We start from the raw sequence: 24,109 nt of genomic DNA, 5'->3' as shown, positions 1-24,109 counted from the left end.
AACGTGCTATCCATGATGTCCTCAGCATCACGGATGCTCCACAGTGAACCCACCCGCAGCTCCAGCTCCGTAATGCGGGTAGCCAGTAGCTGCACATGGATACACTTGCGTTGTGTCAATAGAAAATTTCAAGAGCGGGATCAACATTTTTATTAGTTAAGGGAATCAAGGGATATGCTCAAAGAAGGGAAAAAGCAGTTGAGGTACAGATCAGCCATGTTATAATGGAATGGTGGAATAGGCTCAAGGGGCTAAATGGCCTCCTCCTGCCTCTACATTTATTTTCCATGTCACAAGTCTGCATTGCACAACTGAAGGGCTGATTGACTGCAATGCTGGCAGATGGGTAAAAAGTATTACTAAATTGGGCAATTGTGCAGCCACCACTGTCAGCTGTAGCCTTCTGTGAGGATGAACAATCCATCAATTGAGATCCCAAAGTGTCCCAACTAAATGGATTAAGCTGTACTGAAATGTTTCTACCTGAACTAGAGGAAACTCTGACATCCCCATTTGTTCCTTTAGGTGACTGGAGTCAGCGTCACCAATGGCAGGGATCAACTGATCATCTTCCACACCAAGGCAAATGATGACCTGGTAGTTTGCCTGGATAAGATGCAGCAGGGGAACGATAATAGAATCGGAGAAGTTGTTGGGGTCCTGGTGGATCACTTTAAAAAGTGAGTGATGCAAACAGCACTCTATTTGACACAAATGTAAATACATGCTATTCGCCCGCCCATGAATACGCAGGACTTCTATGGGAGCCACCTCGGGGGTAGACTGTGCTCTGTGTGCTGACATGCAACATCCTAAAACTGGCAACACAGGGGGGAAATTAGCTTTGTTTATTGCAAGACAGGGCCAAAAATCATAGTGTATGGCACATCCAAGACAGAAAAGAGGACAGAACATGAGGTAAATACAGCCGTAGTGGCTAAGTGATATTAAAGTTGAAGGAAGGGAATACCAAGGAAGTTAAAGAGTTCCACAGTTTTGTGATTGCAGTATTACAGCATAGGGTCAGATGAAGAAGATGTTTTTTTCCATTTGATCTGACCCTTCCAGAATACTAACTCTCTTGGACTGTCAATGAGGGCTTTGTTTGATAGACTAACCTTAATTTCTCCCCATGACAACATTCAGTTGTTTCTTAAAGGAGTCCAGTAACCCAAACAAGCAGTTTGCCACCAATTGTGTACAGGTCCTACAGAAAGAATGATTGGGCCTGCAGCGTAAAACTACCCATTCAGTGATAATTGACACTAAATTACCAATCGCACTCAAAGGCCATAATATTGTTTTGTGTTGGAAATATAATGGCCACACTGGTGCAATAGGCAGTACTCCTGAAGATGATATTATTACTTGGAATGCCAACTTTTGCCAAATTCAAAATAACTGTAGATGGTATTTAGGTGCTGGGGCTGGTATAGGGACAGCAGAGATGGGGTATGGGAAGTTGGGTCTGGTATGGGGTAGCTGGGGATGATATTGGGGTAGTTTGCAATAGATGGGATGACAAGAAATGGGTTAGAGCAATAGAGGTTGGGATGGGGCAACAGAAGGTGGAATGTAAGAACCAAGCAATGGGTAGTGCAGCTGGAGATGGAATGGGAGAACCAGGAGATGGGGTAGTGCAGACATGGATTGGGAGAACCAGGCCTTGGAAGAGCAGCAGCTAGAGTGGCAAACCAAGAAAGGTTTGCAGCTCGTAAATTTAAACTAAGCTTTAAATTGCCAGCATTAAAAATATTTCTGCAAAGAGGGAGACCAGCAATTGTTGATGGGATTTCATTTTCATAAGAAATGCACCCCTTCTTAAGGTACAGAAATAAGTAGCAAAAGATACATTTTTGTTCCAAAAACCAGGGCAGGCAACCTGTCCAGAACTGGGCTAGAAGGCTAGTTGTTGTACATTGATGGGACTGTGCAGAAGAAACTTTAATCTGCATCTAATCTGTGCCCTAAATGATCTGGAAGTGTTTGATGGGACAGTATAGAGGCAGTTGTAATTGAATCCATGCTGTACCTGACCTGGAACTGTTTGATGCTAATACTGAATGTAAAAAGCAGAATGTTCTGTTCCCTGTTACTGACCAACATCCTTCAAATAGACAAGATTTGCTTTGACTAACACCCTGTTGACACTGATTACCTGATATGTGGCCGGTTTATCTGCTTGGGAGGCTTCTTTAATAAGATTACATTTATCTGACATTTGCACTAACCTTACAGACAGAGCTTAGAGCAGGATTAATGACTGAATGAATTTGACCATCAGGACAGACCCTCTTCTGGAGACAGCATCTCTATCACCATGGCAACAGATAGGCCACTGGCCTGTTTGCACACTGTTTGATTGTTTCTGTGAGGGGGTGGTGGTGGACAGCCCTGTGGGCATTTTATCGACTTTGTTTTACTGTTCCTATCTAATGAGATCCAACCTCCATGTGTTGTGCTTCCCCTTTGGTTTTTGCCGTGGTCTTTCGAACAGGACCTCACTTCGTTTTGCAGAGACACAATTGCTACACCAGCTGTGCCAGCCAGTGCTCAGTTGGTAGCACTCTCACCTCTGAGTCAAAAGATTGTGTGTTCAAGTCTCACTTCAGAGATTCCATTGTATTATTCAAAGAAGAGTAAGTGAATTCTCCCTGTGGTCCTAGCCAATATTTATCCATCAACCAACATTGCAAACATAGATCATCTGTTTAAGTATCTCTTTGCTATTTGTGGGGACCTTGCTGTGCATAAGTTGGCTGCCATGTTTCCTACATTTCAACAGTGACTACACTGCAAAAGATAGGGGAGTAGGCAAGAAGGTGGCAGATAAATTATAATGTGGAAAAATGTGAGATTATCTACTTTGTTGGGAAGAATAGAAAAACTGAATTTTTTTTATAAAGTGAGAGATTAACGAATGTTGGAATTCAGAGGCCTTTGGGTGTCCTTGTAACCAACCACAGAAAGTTAAAATGCAGCAAGCAATTGGGAAAGCAAATGGTATGTTAGCCTTAATTGCAAATGATTGGAGTATACGATTCAGAAAGTCTTGCTGTAATTATATAGGGCATACCTGGAGTACTGTAAACAGTTTTGGTTTCCTTATCTAAGGAAGAATAGAGTTGCCTTGGAACTGCTACGATGAAGGTTCACTATATCAATTCCTGGGATGGGAGGGTCATCCTATGGGGACAGATTGAGCTGAATGTGCTTATATTCTTTGGAGTTTAGAAGAATGAGAAGGGAACTCATTGAAATGTATAACATTCTTAGAGGGCTTGATAGAATAGATGCCAAGAGGCTGTTTCCCCTGGCTAGGGTCTAGAACTAAGGGCTCAGTCTCAGGATAAGGGGTCAGCCATTTAGGACTGAGGTGAGGAGAAATTGCTTCACTCAGAGGAATGCAAATCTTTGGAATTCTCCACTCCGGAGGGCTGTGGGTGCTCAGTAATTTAATATATTCAAGACTAAGTTTTATAGATATTTTGACATGAAGGGAATCAAGGGATAAGGGGATAGGATGAGAAAGTGGAGTTGAGGTAGCGGCTTAGCCATGATCTTATTGAATGGTGGATCAGGTTCAAAGGACCATTTAGCCGAATCCAGCTCCTATTTCTTAGGTTCTTTATTGGCTGTACTATATTGTCTGAGGTTGTGGAAGGTGCTATATAAATGCAAGTCTTTCTTTCTTTCACTTCATCTTCACATGTTTACTTTCCTAAAAGCAGTTCCCTTCATCCCACAGCACATTCATATAGCCACTTTGCTCTCCAAAGCATTGGGCCACTTATGCAATGGAGCACAGCCGATAAGGAGAGAGGGACCTGCCGTCATCTTGTTGGTTTGTATTGTTCATGTAAGAGCAGGGAACAGCAGTATAATTATAGGCTCTGGAGGGGTGGAACCATTAGAGATCCTGTTCCTGATCACTGACCCATACAAGACAGTGTGCCTGCAATGGACACTGGACTGAGTGTGGAGCCTAGCTTTGTCATGAACTTCCTCGGTACTGATTACCCTGCCTAGTCTTGCACATGGAATTATGTACATTATAAGACTCCAGCCAATAGCCATTACATAATCCTCTCACTGCTGGCAAGGTTGCACACTGCCAGTGTGGCAACATTGAGTTATCTGATTTATCTTGTTCTTAAGGCACTGAAGACAGAGGAGGAGTAAAAGAGACAGATGGTGTGTAAGAGAGAGGCAAAGATAGATAAAAAGAGAGATAGAAAAATAGAGACAGAGAGCAAAAAGAGACAGAGAGAAAGAGATAAATATAGAAACAGAAAGAAAAAGAGGGAACATTGAAGAGGTTTATTTTGCATTGTTCAAGCTGCTGGATTTGTCACCTACACTTCTGCTCAGTGGAGAATGGCAGCAGGTGAGAATGTAAACGGGGCAAGAATGACCCCAGGAGCACAGCAAGGTGTTGTTGTCCCAGAACAAACACCTGAGGAATAAGCACTTGGTTGAGGTCCTGGAAAATGCCGGCCCTGGCAGAACTCATGGTACTCCAGCAAGTGTCAACACTTACATGTGAGAAGGAGAGAGAACTAGAGCGTGTGTGGAAAAGGAGCGAAAAAACACTTGAAAACTACTACAAGAACCAAGTGCTGTGGATGCTGGAAATCTGAAATAAAAACAGGAAATGCTGGAAATTCTGAACAGGTCAGGCAGCATCTGTGGAAAGAAAAACAAAGTTAGTGGCTGAATTTTTGGGGCCCCCTGAAGACGGGAACAACAGCGGTGGGGTGGTGGGGGGTGCGGTCCTGAAAATACTGCCACTGGGTAGTGTGTCAAGGCACCAATCCTGACACTGGCAGTAATGAATAGTGTGGAGGGGAAGACGGGACAGGAATCCCACTCTCCCTCCAATTCAGGCCAATGAAACTTGTTAAAAGGCTCATTTAGAGCTGTTGAAGGGGGAGGATAGAATATTTAAAGGGGTGCATGGGTTTTAGAAGCTGTCAGTTTTAGAGGAGGTGGGTACAAAGTGGGGAGCCAGTGGCCATCAAAGTCACTGTGGCCTTGAATGTCAACGCTTCTGGCTCCTTCCAAGGATTAGCTGCAGACCTCAGTGGCATCTCAAAAATGGCTGCACACCACTGCATCTCGCTGGTCACTGATGCCCTCTTTGCCAGAGCTGGACAGCACATTCTAGCATTAGCTCCAGGTGGGCATTGATGAAGCAAGGGTCTGCCCTGTCCAGGGTGTCAGTCCTCTGGCTCCCATGTGACTTCTTGCTTCCCTCTGGTGAAGTGGAAGGCTTTGGCACAAATTAGACAACCAGCAGCCTCAGTGACAGCTGCCTTGGGGTATCTAAATGAGTCCCACACTTCATCTGACCCACTTGCATTCCCATCCCCACTAGTTCTAAGTGGACAGGAAACCCATCTCCACATCATTTAAGGGTTCACCCCTGTGAAAATCTGAACTTTAATCAGTTTCTCACCAGAGGTGGGTTTCTGACCCAAAAACAGAGCTGGTTTTTGTTTCCCTCCTTTGTAGTGAAATCTTCCAGGTCGATGACCTTTTATCAGAACTGAAAGTGCTTGCAATAGTTTTTAAGAAAGGTGGAAAAAGGCAGTGAGGGGAGGAAAGAACAAAAGGGAAATCGTAATCGGATGGAAGGCAGGAGAGACTAAATGATAAAAGGGATGATGGTGCAAGGCAAAAAGAGATGATAATGGGACAAGTAAAGAAACAAAAGATGTGTCTAATGGACACTGTGTGCAATTCTGGTCGCCACATTATAGGAAGGATGTGATTGCACTGGAGGGGGTGCAGAGGCGATTCACCAGGATGTTGCCTGGGATGGAACATTTAAGCTATGAAGAGAGGTTGGATAGGCTTGGGTTGTTTTCGCTGGAGCAGAGAAGACTGAGGGGTGACCTGATCGAAGTGTACAAGATTATGAGGGGCATGGACAGGGTGGATAGGGAGCAGCTGTTCCCCTTAGTTGAAGGGTCAGTTACGAGGGGACACAAGTTTAAGGTGAGGGGCAGGAGGTTTAAGGGGGATTTGAGGAAGAACTTTTTTACCTAGAGGGTTGTGGCAGTCTGGAATGCACTGCCTGGGAGGGTGGTAGAGGCAGGTTGCCTCACATCCTTTAAAAAGTACCTGGATGAGCACTTGGCACGTCATAACATTCAAGGCTATGGGCCAAGTGCTGGCAAATGGGAATAGGTAGACAGGTCAGGTGTCTTTCATGCATCAGTGCAGACTCGATGGGCCAAAGGGCCTCTTCTGCACTGTATGATTCTGTGATTCTGTGAGGTGTAAATGGAAAAGAATCATTACCAACTGTCATTCAAAAGAAGGAACAGAGGTTATTGTCTGAAATTGTTAAAGTCCTTGTAGAGTCCAGAAGGCTTTGACATGACAAGTCAAAAGATGAGGTGCTGTTCCTCAAGTTTATGCTGAACATCACTGAAGATGCAAATGTCAGAGTGGGAGTGGAGTGAAGAATTAAAATGACAGGTAACCGGAAGCTTGGGAACTGAATGGAGGTGTTAGATTATTGAATGGTTACAGCACAGAAGCAAGCCATTTGGCCCATCGTGTCCATGCAAAAGTATCTCACCTAGTTCCACTCCCCCGCCTTTTTCATGCAAACCGATCACTCAATCTGCATTTGGTCTCTCGAGTGTAGAGGAGACAGCATTGTGAGCAGTGAATACAACTTCAAAAACTTAAAACTTCACTGATCAAATTGCCATCGGGAAGAGGCAGTACTCATGTCTATTGTGTGTCCAATCTCAAACCACCCCTCCAAATTAATCTCTCACCTGACAGACAGATCATGGCAATATTTAGACAGTGTTTTATCAGTTCAGTAAACTCTTCCTGAAGGCTGGTGTGGGTGGATGTTCTCAGGCCCACAATGTCAGACTGTTTATCTCCTCAGGCATGTGCTGTCTAATTATCTGAAATCAGCTCAGTTCAGCAGCTAATACTATGAAGTCTCAAGAGTTCTGAGTGATCTGTGATAATCTAACAGCTTCTGTTTGATGTGGCTTTGTGGCTGATGCAGCTCTCTCTCTCTCTCTCTCGCTTTCTTCCTCAGTCTCTCCATTATTCATTTATTGCAACAGAGTGAGGCATGAGCTCTGAAATTCCGAACAGTTGCCAACTGCGGTTGAGTCATATTCCAGGAGATTTCACTGCTTCCAACCAGTTCTCCTGCTATCGGTTGCCTGACACTTCAGTCCTTGTGACAATCAGTCAATAATGGCTACTGCAGCACCCATAATTCTCTGCCTTCCTGCATCTGTTCTATACATTAGTTGGTTTTATTATGGCGTTGCATCCTAGGTACTTTGCAGCCCTTTCTGTTTGTTATAGGTCTGGGAAAGTGCTCACATAATTTTTCTCTCAGGAGATTAATCTTTAATTCCTGGAAGCTTTAAGACAATCTGGGAGGGTTGACAACCCTATTTTCTACAGTCCTACCTCAGGATCAGGCATCACTGCACTGTCATATACCAGCGGGAATCATACCTTCTCTCGCTGAAAAATGTACACAAATCCCACAGTAGTGGTGGTGAGAGAGAGAAAACAAGTTAGAGAGAGGAAAAATATAAGTGAAAAAGGATAAAGAAGAGAACGTAATGCCATTTGTTTGTGTTCTGTGTCAGACACGGTTTGCTAATTTTAATCAATGATCTGGGTCATTGTCTTGAATTCAAAGCTGATACCTTAAAGTTTCGCGACTTGGATTTTCCACATTTGACAGCATGGGCATGAATCAGAATACAATGACTTGGTTAGGAACATTGAATCAATCTGGTCTTGGCCTTGTGTAATCCCATTATTGAACAGCTGGGGGATATGCAGTGTAAGTAGTATTTCTGCCTTGGAATCGCACTCTGACAGGTGACAGATGGCTTGCTTTGAGGCCTAACTCTATTCTGCACTCTCCCTCCCCTGCAGCTCCACGCATAAAGGACTTGACCAGCACCATCTGTTGTAGGCAGCTGTCAGCACGCGTCTGGCCGGCTTCTAAGAGGCCGTGGGAGGGGCAGGAGAGGGCCTGCCACCTGCTGGTGGCATTGTTGCACAGGGCAACCTCTGCACCATGGCACTGTGAATGGGGGCCTACTTCAGACTGGCTCTGGAGAGGGGGGAAGCCAGGAATGGAGGTAGTAAAGAGCAAGCAGTTGAACACACAGTCAGGGTTTGACAACAGTCCTGGCCTCCAAAACAGTGGAAGAATAACTAATGTGAGATCACATTTTTATGGGACCTCTATTGATTAATGCAGGCTGCTTGGTGAATGTGCTTGTATCATTCTACTCTATGAAAATTTTATTTAAAAAACTCAGCAACAGAGGACAAGATTTGATTCCCAGCCTGTGCGATATCAGCTTGATCTCAGCCAGTCCACTGGTTTGGGGCATTAAACTAGTCTCAGTATCTCTCAAGAAGATATTCAGTTACAGTTCCCACTCCTGATCATTATTGAAGCCCGGAGGAATGTATTTGTGTCTGGACATCAACTGAAGCCAGTATTAGACTCAACTTTCTTCTTCTTTCTTCTTCTTTGGCCTCCTTGTCTCGGGAGACAATGGGTAAGCGCATGGAGGTGGTTTGTGGTTTGTGAAGCAGCGCCTGGAGTGGCTATAAAGGCCAATTCTAGAGTGACAGACTCTTCCACAGGTGCTGCAGATAAAATTGGTTGTCAGGGCTGTTACGCAGTTGGCTCTCCCCTTGCACTTCTGTCTTTTTTCCTGCCAATTGCTAAGTCTCTTCGACTCGCCACACTTTAGCCCCACCTTTATGGCTGCCCGCCAGCTCTGACGATCGCTGGCAACTGACTCCCACGACTTGTGATCAATGTCACAGGACTTCATGTCGCGTTTGCAGACGTCTTTAAAGCGGAGACATGGACGGATGGTGGGTCTGATACCAGTGGCGAGCTCGCTGTACGATGTGTCCTTCCTGCCATCTTCCATGCAACTCACATGGCCAAGCCATCTCAAACGCCGCTGGCTCAGTAGGGTGTATAAGCTGGGGATGTTGGCCGCCTCGAGGACTTCTGTGTTAGAGATACGGTCCTGCCACCTGATGCCAAGGATTCTCCGGAGGCAGCAAAGATGGAATGAATTGAGACGTCGCTCTTGGCTGACATACGTTGTCCAGGCCTCGCTGCCATAGAGCAAGGTACTGAGGACACAGGCTTGATACACTCGGACTTTTGTGTTCCGTGTCAGTGCGCCATTTCCCCACACTCTCTTGGTCAGTCTGGACACAGCAGTGGAAGCCTTTCCCATGCGCTTGTTGATTTCTGCATCGAGAGACAGGTTACTGGTGATAGATGAGCCTAGGTAGGTGAACTCTTGAACCACTCCCAGATCGTGGTCACCAAATATTGATGGATGGAGCATTTCTGACGTTCTGTCCCATGATGTTCATTTTCTTGAGGCTGATGGTTAGGCCAAATTTGTTGCAGGCAGCCGCAAACCTGTCGATGAGTCTCTGCAGACACTCTTCGTGTGAGATGTTAATGCAGCATCGTCAGCAAAGATGAGGACTTTCCGTACTTTGGTCTTCGCTCTAAGACAGGCAAGGTTGAACAACCTGCCATCTGATCTTGTGTGGAGGAAAATTCCTTCTTCAGAGGACTTGAACGCATGTGAGAACAGCAGGGAGAAGAAAATCCCAAAAAGTGTGGGTACGAGAACACAGCCCTGTTTCACGCCACTCAGGATAGGAAAGGGGTCTGATGAGGCATCGCTATGCTGAATTGTGCCTTTCATATTGTCATGGAATGAGGTGATGATACTTAATAGCTTTGGTGGACATCTGATCTTTTCTAGTAGTCTGAAGAGACCACATCTGCTAACGAAGTCAAAGGCTTTGGTGAGATCAATGAAAGCAATGTAGAGGGGCATCTGTTGTTCACGGCATTTCTCCTGTAGCTGACGAAGGGAGAGCAGCATGTCAGCAGACTCAACTTTGATATCCACAATAACAAGGTCAAACATGTTCTCCATCACAATCCACTCCCATAAATGCATCTTGCATTTCCTATGGAACAAAGTGTGTGTTTATCTGCCCAATGTCTTGACAAGTGTTGTGTGACTTGGGTTGAGCAGTGAACCCCTGCGACTGACTCCATTTGACCGGACTAGATCACATGCTGCCACGTCATCTCCTCGCTGTGAGCAGGTGGAAAAAGATACCATTCTATCAGACTGCAAACAACCAGGCAAATGGCACAGTGCCATAGGGCGGCACAGTGGCTAGCACCACAGCTCCAGCGACCTGGGTTTGGTTCTGGGTACTGCCTGTGCGGAGTTTGCAAGTTCTCCCTGTGACTGCGTGGTTTTCCTCCAGGTGCTCTGGTTTCCTCCCACATGCCAAAGACTTGCAGGTTGATAGGTAAATTGGCCATTCTAAAAATTGCCCCTAGTATAGGTAGGTGGTAGGAGAATTGAGGGAAGGTGGGGATGTAAGAGGGAAAATGGGATTCAAGTAGGATTCGTATAAATGGGTAGTTGATGGTCAGCATGGACTCATTGGGCCGAAGGGCCTGTTTCGGTGCTGTATCTCTCTATGACTCTATGTATTGAATATTAGAAAGAACTTGTATTTAAAAAGCAACTTTCATGACCTTAGAAAGTCCCAAAGCACTTCACGACCGATTAAGTACTTTTAAATGTGATAGAACTCGGCAGCCAATTTGCACACAACGAGGTCCAACAAACAGTATATGATTAGATAATCTCTTTTTGGGAGGTACTGGTTGAGGCATAAATGTTGGTCAAGACACCAGATGAACTTCCCTCTCTTTTTCAAATAGTGATGTGGGATTTTTTACATCCACTTCAGAGGGCAACACAGGGCCTTGGTTTAGCATCTCATCCAAAAGATGGAACTTCCGACAGTGAAGCATTGAAATCTCAGCCTCAAGTCTCAGGAGTGGGATTTAAACTCATGATATTTTGACTTTGACGTGAGAGAACAACCAATGAGCCACAGCCGACCCAATTTACTACCTTGGTGTGCATTTCACAGTAGTTCTAAATGCACAAACAGATCACTTGAATTAACATAATGGCTGCCAGGGATACCGATTGAGGCAGTGGTTAGTGAACAAAGAGCTGGAAAATTTTGTTTTATCACGGCAATGGCTCCCCTCACTCTCTCAACACTTGTTTATGATGGTGCAATGCATTCAGTTATAAATATTCCTGCAGCCAAATCACATCTCAGTCAAGAAAGATTTGTATGAAGGGAGGACCAGACGGTGAGACTGACAGGTGGAGGCTAGGAGGCAAATGCTGCACTCACAGTAAATTACACTCAGAACAGGACATGCAGCTTCACTGGGCAGGACATTCTCAAGAATTCCAAGACTGGGCGTGTATCTGTAGTGCGTTGGTGTACTGCTGAACTGCCTGTTATTTCATCTGATACCAGCAGTGTGTTTCACGTGGATGAAATTTCATGGGCCTCCTGGTGCAGTTATCATAGAATAATAAAAGGAGGCTGTTCGGCCCATCGTGTTTATGCTGGCAGGAAAGCTAAAGTTACCCACCATATCCTACTACAGAATTTCAGATGCCACATTTTCCACAACCATCCTGAAAACAAAAGGATGATTTTAACAACCCCTTCCCCAATCCGGTGGGATTGGTGAGTGGGAGCGTTTAAAATCGGCCAAGTCTATTTAGCAACCCAAGGTTGCACCACTCCCACCCAGCTGAGGTTGCCACTGCAAACAGGAGGGGGCTTAATTTAAATCTGAAAGTTGCTGCGCATTTACACTGTGGGAGCATGATTTAAATATTCTGATTCATCTCCAAGATGGACAAACAGAGTCGTAGAGTCATTTACGCACAGAAGAAGGCCACTTGGCCCATTGGATCCATGCCGGTTCTGCACGGAGCTATCCCACTCCCCCATTCAATCGCCAGACCCTGCAGGTTTATTTCCTTCAAGTGGCCATACAATTTCCTTTTGAAGTCATTGATTGTCTCCACATCCACCACCACTTGCTGCATAAAAAAGTTCTTCCTCATATTGTTATGGAGAGACGAGAGATGATAGGAGTGATTCCCCTTTTTTTCACCTCTCGACTGACCGGCATATTCTGGGCAGACAAACACAGAGAGAGAAAAACATATGTGCCATCGAAGAGAAAGGACCCTGCCTAACACCACCAGCTTTTAAGCTACATGTAGGCTGGAATTTTAATAAAGTTTATCTTGCATGAGCATGACAATATTACCCCTGCATCTTTTGCCCAAAACCTTCAATCTGTCTCCCCTAGTCCTTTTATCATTAGTTAATGGGATCAGTTTCTCCTTGTCTAACTTATCTAAGTCTGTCATAACCTTGAACACCTCTATGAAATCTCCCCTCAATCTCCTTTAATCCAAGGAGAACAACCCCAGCTTTTCCAACCAAACTTTGAATCTAAAGTACCTCATCCCTGGAATCATTCTGGTAAATCTCCTCTGCACCCTCTCAAGGACCCTCGCATCCTTTCTTAACTGTGGTGATCAGAACTGGATGCAATACTCCAGTTGCGGCCTAACCAGAGCTTTATAAAGGTTCAGCATAAATTCCCTGCTTTTGTACTCAATCTCTCTATTTATGAAGCCCAAGATCCCATAAGCTTTACTAACCACTCTCTCAAGATTGATACACGTGCACCCACAGGTCCCTCTGTTCCTGCACACACTTTAGAACTGTGCCAATAAGTTTATATTGCCTCTTCCTATTTCTTCTGCCAAAATGCATCACCTCACACTTGTCTGTATTCCATCTGCCACCTGTCAGCCCATTCTGCTAGCCTATCTATGTCCTGTTGTGGTTCATGTCATCCTCACTGTTTGCCACACCTCCAAGTTTAGTGTCATCAGCAAATTTTGAAATTCTATTCTGCATTTCAAGATCTAAGTCATTTATCTTCTTTGGTATTCTGCCTTTCAGTAGGTTCTTGACCCATTCTTACATCTGCCTGTCTATGGCCCTTTTCTTTAGATACTAGTATCATCCTTCCTTCACCATATATAGCATTGCTAGTATCTTCCTTCCTCGTTGTCTTTTACCCTCCATTCTATCTTCTATTTTATAGGGGAGGTGGTGGCGTACTGGCATTGTCACTGGACTAGTAACCCAGGTATTGCTCTGGGGACATGGGTTTGAATCCCACCACAGCAGAAAGTGGAATTTGAATTCAATTAATAAATCTGGAATTTAAAGCGTCATCTAATGATGGCCATGAAACCATTGTTGATTGTTGTAAAAACCCATCTGGTTAGGGAAGGAAATCTGCTGTCCTTACCTAATCTGGGCCTACATGTGACTCCAGATCACAGCAATGTGGTTGACTCTTACATGCCCTCGAAATGGCCTAGCAAGCCACTCAGTTCAAGGGCAATTAGGGATGGGCAATAAATGCTGGCCTGGCCTGCGATGCCCACATCCCATGAATGAATTTTTTAAAAAGTCACTGTTTTCAGCAGGCCTTCATGCCTAATGATGTGACCAATCCAGTTATTTTTCCTTCTTATGGTTTTGATGATGGAATGACTGTGCTTGACCCATCTGAGCACTTCTCTGTTTGTCACCATCTCTGAGCAGCTGATCTTCAACATTTGTCTCCGAAATCACATCTCCCATGCTTCTAACTTCTTGATGCCTGCCTTGCACAGGGTCCATGTCTCTGCTCTGTAGAGGAGCACTCTCCATATAACTGTTTTGACGATTCTCACTTTCAGGTTGATGTTCAGCCCTTTGGTTAACAACTCCTTCCATCTGTTGGATGCACTCTTTGCCTTTGCAATTCTCAATCTTGGCTGTCTCGTGCATCTCCCACCTTTAGTCAGTTTGGTACCAAGGTATTTCAATTCTAACACCTGTTCCAGTTGTTGTCCATTTACTTTAATGTCTATCTTTGATATGCCTTTTCCCACCTTCATCACATTTGGCTTTTTGATGTTAATCTTCATTCCATACTCCTCCACAGTGTTCAAGGAATCCAGCATCCATTGAAGGCCCGCCATAGTACTAGTTATCATTGCCTGTTCGTCTGAAAATCATACTGCCTATACTAGATGACCGCCCACTTTTATTCCTGCCTCCACCATTTCGAGTGACTCCTTCACCATTACCTCTGCATAGATGTTGAATAATTGGGGTGACAATGGGCATCCCTGGCGTACGCCTCTCCCAACAATGTCTGGTTCTGTCTCTCCACCTGCTATCCTCATGCTGACCTCTTGGTTCATATACAATGCCTCTATCATTCTCCGATCCCTCCAATCCACCCCTATACCTTTCAATATTTTAAGCAGTTTGTCCATTGTACCCGAGCAAATGCTTTTTCATAGTCTACAAAGTAGGCATAGACTTCTTGTCTGTACTTGATACTCCTCTGTCCCATCACTCTCATCACAGCTATTGCTTTCCTTGTTCCCCTTCCCCTGCGAAAGGTGTACTGATCCTCTTCAAGGTATGCCTCTGCCTTTGTTTCCATTCGGCAAGTCGTGATCTTGGATACATATGTTTTGTGATTAATGGTCCGGTGTTCCTCACACTTCATGATGTTTACCTTTTTCTTGAGCAGGATCATGACACTGTTTATGAAGTCAGTTGGCCATTCACCTTTCATATACATAGTCATGCAGAGCTCTCCTAGTGCCTTCCTTCCTTTCACACCAAGCATCTTTATCATTTCTGCTGGGATGCCATCTATACGTTCTGCTTTCCCTGGTTTTAGATTAGGGCCACCTCTCCCTCTGCCATCATCACGTCTGGGCCTCCACTATCATAATCTACTGTTTCCTCTTCTTCCATCATGATGTCATCTGGCCTTTTGTGTTTAGTGTACTGGTGTTCAATGCACTCCCTCCACCTTTGCTTGATGTCCATGGGTGCAGACAGAAATTCTCCATCTTCACTCAGGATAACCTTCTGTTGTTTTCCACCATGCGTATGGCCACAGAGTGATTTGATCCTGTCATACATAAGATCTGATTTCCCTCTCCCATCCATAGACTCCAACTCTTCGCATTGCTATCCCCACCAATTCTCTTGTGCCCTGTCGGTTGCTTTTCTTAGCTCTTGCTGAGATTTCTTTTCCCTTCCTCAGTGTTCACATTTTTCCACGTCCTTCCCTCATCCATTTTGACCATCATCTGATCTATCACCCACATCTTCTTCATCCTTCTGCATCTGTCCATGTCAATGTGATTTTCTGTGCTCATCAAGATGGCCTTTTTCAGTTTCCCCCACTTTTCTTGCACTGCCTCCTCAGCATTACACCATCCACTTACTGCTCTCTCCACACCTTCCCTGAATTGGAGGCATCTTGGACCCTTCAGCTTTTCTTGATTCCACCGTGGCCTTTTCTTACTGCCTTGTATTCGCTTTAGCGTGACCTTGAATTCTGCAACAGAAAAGAGCTGGTGGTTGCAAATATGTGGTTCAAACATGAAAGAAGGAGAAGGTAATTCTGGAAAAAGCCAGGAGACACAGCTAGATTCCAGATAGGTTACATCTTGATGAAGAGTAGTTATTGGAACTGTATAAAGGATGCAAGAGCATTCCCAGGAGCAGATGCTGACACTGTTCACAACCTCATAGCCATGAAAGTAAAGTCATTTATATATAGCAAAAAAATCAGTGGTCCCAGCACTGACCCTACCATCCTCCAGACTAAAAAACATTTACTACAACTCACTGTTTTTTGCCCTTAAGCCAGTTTTTTATCCAACTGGACACTGGCCCTCCTATTCCATGAGCCTCAACTTTGTTCACCAGCCTTTTATATAATCATAGAATGGTTACAGCACAGAAGAAGGCCATTCAACCTGTCGTGTCTGTGCCAGCTCTGTGTAACAGCAACTCGCCTCATGCCACTCCCCCGCCTTTTCCTCATAGCTCTGCAATTTTCTCTTCCAGTTCTCTTTTGAAGGCCTCGATTGAATCTGTGTCCACCAAACTCTCAGGAGTGCATTCCAGATTCTAACCACTCGCTGTGTGAAAAAGCTATTTCTCATGTCGCTGTTGCTTCTTTTGCCAATCACCTTAAATTGGTGTCCTCTGATCTGATTCTGGATCCTTCTGCCAATGGGAACAGTTTCTTCCTACCTACTCTGTCCAGCCCCCTCATGATTTTGAACACTTCTATCAAATATCCTCTTAATCTTCTCTTCTCAAAAACGAACAGAGCCAGCTTCTCCAACCTATCCAGGTAACTGAAGTTCCTTATCCCTGGAACAATTCTCGTGAATCTTTTCTGCACTCTCTCTAATGCCTTAAAATCCTTCCCAAAGAGTGGTGCCCAGATCTGAACACAATACTCCAGTTGAGGCCAAACCAGTGTTTTATACAGGGTTATCGTATCTTCCTTGTTTTTGTACTCTATGCTCCTATTTATAAAGCCCAGGATCTTATATACTTTATTAACCCCATTCTCAACCTGCCCGCCACCTTCAATGGTTGGTGCACATATACCCCCCGGTCCCTCTGATCCTGCACCCCTTTAGAATTTGCCAACTGCCCTGCAACTGAAAGTTGACGGCATTCACCAACCAGAGAACATCCAAATGTCAACGTGTAATTGTGCCTTTAAAACTGCAGCAAATTCACTTTGGTGCCTTTTTGGAGCCTTGTAAAAATACACTCACATTCATTGCTTTTAGTACTCCATTTATTTCTATACCAGGGATTTTGTGATACCATGCTACAGCCAGATTTTGTTTTATTGTCAGCAGCATGTTCACTGGCTTCAAAATCTTGAAATTAGGCTGCACTGAGTCTTTCTGAAGAATAGTTCATGAGAGCTTCAACTGTTTATGTGGTACCTTATCAAACACTTCCTTAAAATCCATATAAACAACACCCACCACATTCCCTTCATCAACCTTTTCTGTTACTTCATTAAAAAATTAAATTAGTCAAGCATGATCCACATTTCCATGCTGGTTATTCTTAATTAGCTCGAACCTCTCCGAAGTGTCTCTTGATTTTTTTCTCTAATTATTGTTTCTAAAACCTTATCCACCATTGATGTTAAACTAACATGGGTTAACTTTTCTAAACATAGAATATTTTCGGCCATCGGGACCATTTACAGGTCCATAATCTGGCCATCAGAGCAGCATGTCTTCCAGGTCAATTTTCTGGAAGGCTAACATATAACAGGCTGCTTTCAGGTTCACCTCCCAATTAGGGACAGTGAGCAGGTTGAGGAGGAGGGAGAGTCAATCAGTGCATTGGCCACAAAAACAAGAAATGCTGGAATCACTCAGCAGGTCTGGCAGCATCTGTGGAAAGAGAAGCAGAGTTAACGTTTCGGGTCAGTGACCCTTCTTCGGAACTGACAAATATTAGAAATGTCACAGATTATAAACAAGTGAGGTGGGGGTTGGGCAAGAGATAACAAAGGAGAAGGTGCAGATTGGACCAGGCCACGTAGCTGACCAAAAGGTCACGGTGCATTGGCCACCTTCACAGCAACTGAAGTGTCAGTGTCCTACTGAGGTGAAAGCCTCAAAGAAGGGCAGAATGAAATGGCTGTGAGAAAAAGCTGAAGGAGTCAACAGCCATTTCTGTACCCCGAGCACTATGTCTAAGAGCAGTCTCCAGGAGCTGTGTTTCCAATGGTAAGCCTTTGCCTGTGGATGCTCTCAGACTTGCCATTTGGTCAGATTAAATCTTACTTTCATGCTGCTCTGACCTCCCGTTGTGCAACCACCTCTTCTGTGTAGCTGAGGTTCTGACTCAGTGTGGCGCCCGTGGGATGCTATCAAAATTTCATTTCCCTTGGAAAACTGGTTGTAATTGCCCATTTAACAAACTTAATTGGCTTCCCACCACTGCAGGGTGGGTTGGCATCACTGCACAGAAGAGGTCTCTGAGAAATGTGGGAGGAGGAGGCGGGAACACATCAGGGAATCGACATGACAGAATTTTCTCTGATTTTGTTTGTTCCCCCGCCTCCAAGGGTCTGGTAAAATTCCTCTCACACATGCCCTCTGGCACATGCAGCAGGTTGGGGATTTTAAACTTTCTTTGCCCTGCCTGTTATGGTGACTGTTGGGGGTGTGGGGGGCAGTGGGGCGGAGGGGGACTGTTAATATTGACCCCATGGTCATTTTATTTGGTGCCTGCCCACTAATCACCAGATTTGATGATTTCAATTTCCAAATTTGCCAAAGTGAAATTTGAACTCACAACCTCTGCATTGCTAATCCAGAGAACAGCCATTATGTCACCACTGTTGCTGGCCCCAGGATTCCTTGCAAGTCAGCACCTAAGGTGGAATTTAATGGGCCCCCCGAAGACAGGCTAGAAAACGAGGGGAGACCCCATAGAAGTGCAGCAGAAGGTGGGGGTGGGGGGGGTGCGGAGAGCCCCATCGCACCGTGATTAAGTCAGGGGCAGGCAAGGTGAAGACACTTAAGGGCTTCTTCTGTCCCTGCTGGAATTAAAACAGTGATGTGGGGGGAGGCCTTTGCCATGCTGGGAGGTGGCCCAGTGTAATGAGGCGACCTCACTGTGAGCTCCTCCATTGTCCCTCCGTAAACAATCCCCCCCCTCCGCCCAGCATCCCCCCCACTATCACCAGGGTCGGCTGGACTGGCCCCAGCAACTCCACATCACTTACCTCTGGTCCGAGGCTCCAATGCCAGTCCAGCTCCCAGGACTCTTGTAATACTAGGAGTTGCCATTGCTCCCAGTGGAGCTGCTGGACCTCTGACTGGAGGCGGGATCCCTGAATTTAAAGGGAGGGCGATTCTGGCATCAGGCACTTAAGTGCCGAAGCGTCATTGAATCACGCTCGGGGTGGGGGTGCTCCAAAAGGCCAAGGCGGGATTCCCCTTGCTATTTCGACCTGGCACCAGGAGGCATGCCGGTACACCTAAATCCAGTCCCTAGTGTGACGGACTGTGAATCACATGCAGTCTAAGGATTAAATGAGCCTGTGCACAGCCAAAGCCTATTTTTGTTGCAGTTCATGGTCCTCCTGAATCTGACATGAACTGTCCTGTCAGCCTGGCTAGGCAAACATCAAGTGTGTGAGACAACATCCCAGAGAAGCCTAAAGGTAGGAGCTCCCATCAAATCTCACTACAATAATCAGAAATAAAAACAAAGTGAAAGCTTCTGCTTCCTCGGTGGGTGCAAGTAGAGGTAGCTGCAGAGAATTCCTTATTCTCATTGTGAACACTAGGAGGAAGGGACATTACAAACATTTCCCTGCAAAGGGGAAGAGGGCAGGTTTCCCTTAAAATAGAGAAAGACCACTGCCACTAATATAATACCACATCATATGTCATAGAGTCATAGTTATACAGCACAGAAACAGGCCCTTCAGCCACCGTGTCCGCACCGGCCATCAAGCCTATCTATTCTAATCCCATTTTCCAGCACTTGGCCCGTAGCCTCGTATGCTATGGCATTTCAAGTGCTCATCTAAATACTTCTTAAATGTTATGAGGGTTTCTGCCTCTACCATCTCTTCAGGCAGTGTGTTCCAGATTCTACCCACCCTCTGGGTGAAAAAATGTTTCCTCAAATCCCCTCTAAACCTCCTGCCCCTTACCTTAAATCTATGCCCCCTGGTTATAGACACCTCCACTAAGGGTAAAAGTTTCTTCCTATCTACCCTCATCTATGCCCCTCATAATCTTGTACACCACAATCCGATCCCCCCTCAGCCTTCTCTGCTCTAAGGAAAACAACCCTAGCCTATCCAGTCTCTCTTCATAGCTGAGAAGCTCCAGCCCAGGCAACATCCTGGTGAATCTCCTCTGCACCCTCTCCAGTGCAATCACATCCTTCCTATAGTGTGGCGACCAGAACTGTACACAGTACTCCAGCTGTGGGCTAACTAGCGTTTTATACCGCTCCATCATAACCTCCCTGCTATTATATTCTATGCCTCGGTTAATAAAGGCAAGTATCCCATATGCCTTCCTAACCACCTTATTTACCTGGGCTGCTGCCTTCAGTGATCTATGGACAAGTACACCAAGGTCTCTCCGACCTTCTGTACTTCCGATGGTCCTACCATCCATTGTATATTCCCTTGTCTTGTTAGTCCTCCAAAAATGCATCACCTCATACTTCTATGGATTACATTCCATTTGCCATGCGCTGCCCATCTTACCAGCCCATCTATATCATCCTGTAATCTAAGGCTTTCCTCTTCACTATTTATGACACCACCAATTTTCGTGTCATCTGCGAACTTACCGATCATACCTCCTCTATTCACGTCTAAATTACTAATGTACACTACAAACAGCAAGGGTCCCAGCACCAATCCCTGCGGTACACCACTGGTCACAGGCTTCCAATCGTAAAAACAACCCTCGACCATCACCCTCCACCTCCTGCCACTAAGCTAATTTTGGATCCAATTTGCCAAATTGCCCTGGATCCCATGGGCTCTTACCTTCTTGACCAATCTCCCATGCAGGACCTTAACAGAAGCCTTACTGATGTCCATGTAGACGACACCAACTGCTTTACCCTCATTTACACACCTAGTCACCTCCTCGAAAAATTCAATCAAATTTGTTAGGCACGATCTCCCCCTGACAAAGCCATGCTGACTTGATTAATCCCTGCCTCTCCAAGTGGAGATTAATCCTGTCCCTCAGAATTTTTTCGAATAGTTTCCCCACCACTGATGTTGGACTCACTGGCCTGTAATTACCTGGCTTATTCCTACTACCCTTCTTGAATAAAGGTACCACATTCGCTGTCCTCCAGTCCCCTGGCACTTCTCCTGTGTCCAGAGAGGATTTGAAAATTTGTGTCAGAGCCCTTGCAATCTCCTCCCTTGCCTTACAAAACAGCCTGGGATACATCTCAACAGAGCCTGGGGATTTATCCACTTTTAAGCCTGCTAAAACATTTAATACCTCCTCCCTTTCATTGCTAATTTGTACAAGTATATGACAATCCCCCTCCTTGATCTCTACACCGACATTGTCCTTCTCCATAGTGAACACAGATGAAAAGTAATCATTTAAAACCTCACCTATGTCCTCCGGCTCCACACACAGATTGCCACTTTGGTCCTTAATGGGCCCTACTCTTTCCCTGGTTATCCTTTTGCCCTTAATATACTTACAAAACGCCTTGGGATTTTCCTTTATCTTAGCCACCAATGTTTTCTCATGCCCCCTCTTCGCTCTCCTAATAAGTTTTTTAAGTACCCCCCCCTACACTTTCTATACTCTTCTGGGGCCTCCACTGTTTTCAACCCTCTGAATCTGCCATAAGCCTCCTTTTTTTTTTATCTTATCCAATCCTCTATATCCCTTGACATCCCTGGACTTATTGGTCCTACCCTTTACCTTTACGGGAACATGTTGGCCCTGAACTCTCACTATTTCCTTTTTGAATGACTCCCACTGGTCTGATGTAGACTTTCCTACAAGTAGCTGCTCCCAGTCCACTTTGGCCAGATCCTGTTTTATCATATTGAAATCGGCCTTCCCCCAATTCAGTACCTTTATTTCCGGTCCATCTTTGTCCTTTTCCATAACTACCTTAAATCTTACAGAGTTATGGTCACTATCCATGAAATGCTCCCCCACTGACACGTCTTCCACTTGTCCTGCTTCATTCCCTAACATTATGTCCAGTACCGCCCCTTCTCTTGTAGGACTTTCTACGTGCTGGCTCAAAATCTCTCCTGGATGCACTTTAAGAATTCCAGCCCCGTTAAACTTTTTGCCCGAAGACTATCCCAGTATTGGGGAAGTCGAAATCCCTTACTATTATTAACCTATTATTTTTACACCTCTCTGAGATTTGCCTACATATCTGCTCCGTTATTTCTCCCTGACTGGAGGCCTGTAGTACACTCCCAGCAAAGTGATTGCCTCCTTTTTGTTTTTAAGTTCTACCCATATGGCCTCATTTGAGGAACCTTCTAAGTTATCATCCCACCTTACTGCAGTAATTGACTCCTTGATCAACAGTGCAGTGCCACATCCTCTTTTACACCCACCCCCCCACCCCCCCCAACCCCCCACCATCACACGTGAAGATTCTATACCCTGGAATATTGAGCTGCCAGTCCTGCCCTTCCCTCAACCATGTCTCTGTGATAGCAATAATATCATATTCCCATATGTTAATCAATGCCCTCAATTCATCGGCCTTATTTGTAAGACTCCTTGCGTTAAAATAGATGCAATCCAGCCTTGCATTATTTGCTTGTGCCTTAACAGGTTTATATTTGCTCTGCCTTCCAGACTGACTTAGTTTCTCTTCTATATTTAGCTGTGTATCACCCCCTACTGTACCTCTACTCTGCATCCCATCCCCCTGCCAAATTAGTTTAAACCCCCACCCAACGGCACTTGCAAACCTCCCTGCAAGGATGTTGGTCCCGTTCTGATTCAGGTGCAACCCATCCGACTTGTACAGGTCCCACCTTCACCAGAAACAGACCCAGTGACCCTGGAAATTAAAGCCCTCCCTCCTGCACCATCTCTTCAGCCACGCATTCATCTGCTTTATCCTCCTGTTCCTATACTCACTAGCACGTGGCACCAGGAGTAATCCAGAGATTACAACCTTTGAGGTTCTGCTTTTTAATTTGCTACCTAGCTCCCTAAATTCTTGTTGTCGGACCTCATCTCTCTTTCTACCTATGTTGTTGGTACCAATGTGAACCACGACCTCTGACTGTTCACCCTCCCCCTTCAGAATGTCCTGCAGCCGCTCCGCGACATCCTTGACGCTACCACCAGGGAGGCAACATACCAACCTGGAGTCACGTTTGCGGCCACAGAAACGCCTAACTGTATCCCTTACAATAGAATTCCCTATCACTATAGCTCTCCCACTCTTTTTCCTCCCCTCCTGTGCAGCTGTGCTACATATCTGAGGAACATGTCAAATGTTACAACTGATGTAGGAGGAGCGCACTGTCTCTTCTAGTTCCACTTCTCCTGAAGTTCCAGATCTAACTTCTTCCTATCCAACTGAATCTGTGCCAGTTTTTACCTTGTCTTCTTCCGATTCTACTCGTCCTACTTGCTCTTTCACTTCAATCTCCAGCTGCCACTAGTCTCTGAATTTCAGCCCACCTAGTTTTCGGTCTAATCTCTAATTTCAAGTGCTCCACCACACTTAACAGTTCATCAGTGGACAATGCCTTTAAAAACTGATAATCTATTCCAAACTGCTGCACAAAAGCACTTGCATCAAAATTCTGGTAGTGTAAACTTTACTGCAATGTACAAGAAACTTGGCTATTTTTTACTTTTCCTCTTTTCAATTATTACTTCCCCACTTATAATTGCACGTCGTTGGCATTGGGTTATCCTGCACAGAGGCCCCAATTATATGTTACAACCAAGGAGGGTGGAGTGCACTGTCTTTTTAAGTTCCACTTCTCCACAGGTCACAACAATGTTTACCCAGTTACCGATACGGTCAATCATAGACTCTACTGTTTATCCCAGAATAAAATACACCAACCAGGTTTCTTTAATAAACAACAAAATTATCGGTTTATTATAAAACAAGACATAACAAGTAATGAAGCAAAACATTAACACATAGACTGAAATATGAAAGTTCCCTTTCACCTTAGCCACACACACACACACATCAGTTAACCGGAAAAAATAGAGATTTTCTTTTTAGAGCTCTGTTACAAAAAAAGACAAAAATAATACTTTGGCCAAATACTTGCTAATTATTGAAGAAAAAAGAGAAGATATGGAAAGATGTCAGTTATCCCTTTTTTGATTTGGCATCCCAAATATGTGTAGACAGCTCTCACTAGAACCTTTCTCTGGAGAAATTCGTTCAGGCGGTATCAATGATTTATTCAGCCGGTTTTTCCCACGTCTCAGGAGAAATGTGGCAACGGGTTTTAAGCAGGCCTTTCAGGACGAAGGTAGCTCCAATTTCTCTATTTCTTACACTTACTTCTAAGAGCTTCTCAAAGAGATGGAAAAGCTGATAGGCTTTTCAAAGAGATGTGAAAGGCTGAGTTGGGGGCTGCTGTCTTGGCTGGTTTTTAAAACAGTTTTTTAAAACAATATCTCAAAGGTTGAGCGTCCTGATCCCTAAAAATCATGTCCTGGCACTTCTCTGTAAACAT

General features: G+C 44.9%; 1 protein-coding gene across 4 annotated transcripts in view; it reads left to right on the top strand.

Annotated features, from left to right (window-relative positions):
- The window catches only part of LOC137369855 (unconventional myosin-Id-like), a 172,103-nt gene that overhangs the window by 136,646 nt on the left and 11,348 nt on the right, over positions 1–24,109 (top strand). For 3 of the 4 annotated variants that reach the window (XR_010975028.1, XR_010975029.1, XM_068031483.1), the window contains one exon: positions 526–680. Coding sequence is in view for 2 of the 4 variants with exons in the window: in XM_068031483.1 (XP_067887584.1) it covers positions 526–680 (155 nt within the window). In the remaining 2 variants the exon portion in view is untranslated. Of the gene's footprint in view, positions 1–525; positions 681–3,748; positions 3,819–24,109 lie in introns of those variants that run through there. The other variant, XM_068031484.1, reaches the window with a different exon arrangement.

This window comes from Heterodontus francisci, chromosome 5 (assembly GCF_036365525.1).
Source record: "Heterodontus francisci isolate sHetFra1 chromosome 5, sHetFra1.hap1, whole genome shotgun sequence".
NCBI classification, from domain to species: Eukaryota; Metazoa; Chordata; class Chondrichthyes; order Heterodontiformes; family Heterodontidae; genus Heterodontus; species Heterodontus francisci.
Note: the sequence above shows the minus strand (reverse complement) of the source record. Positions and strands in the feature narration are given on the sequence as shown.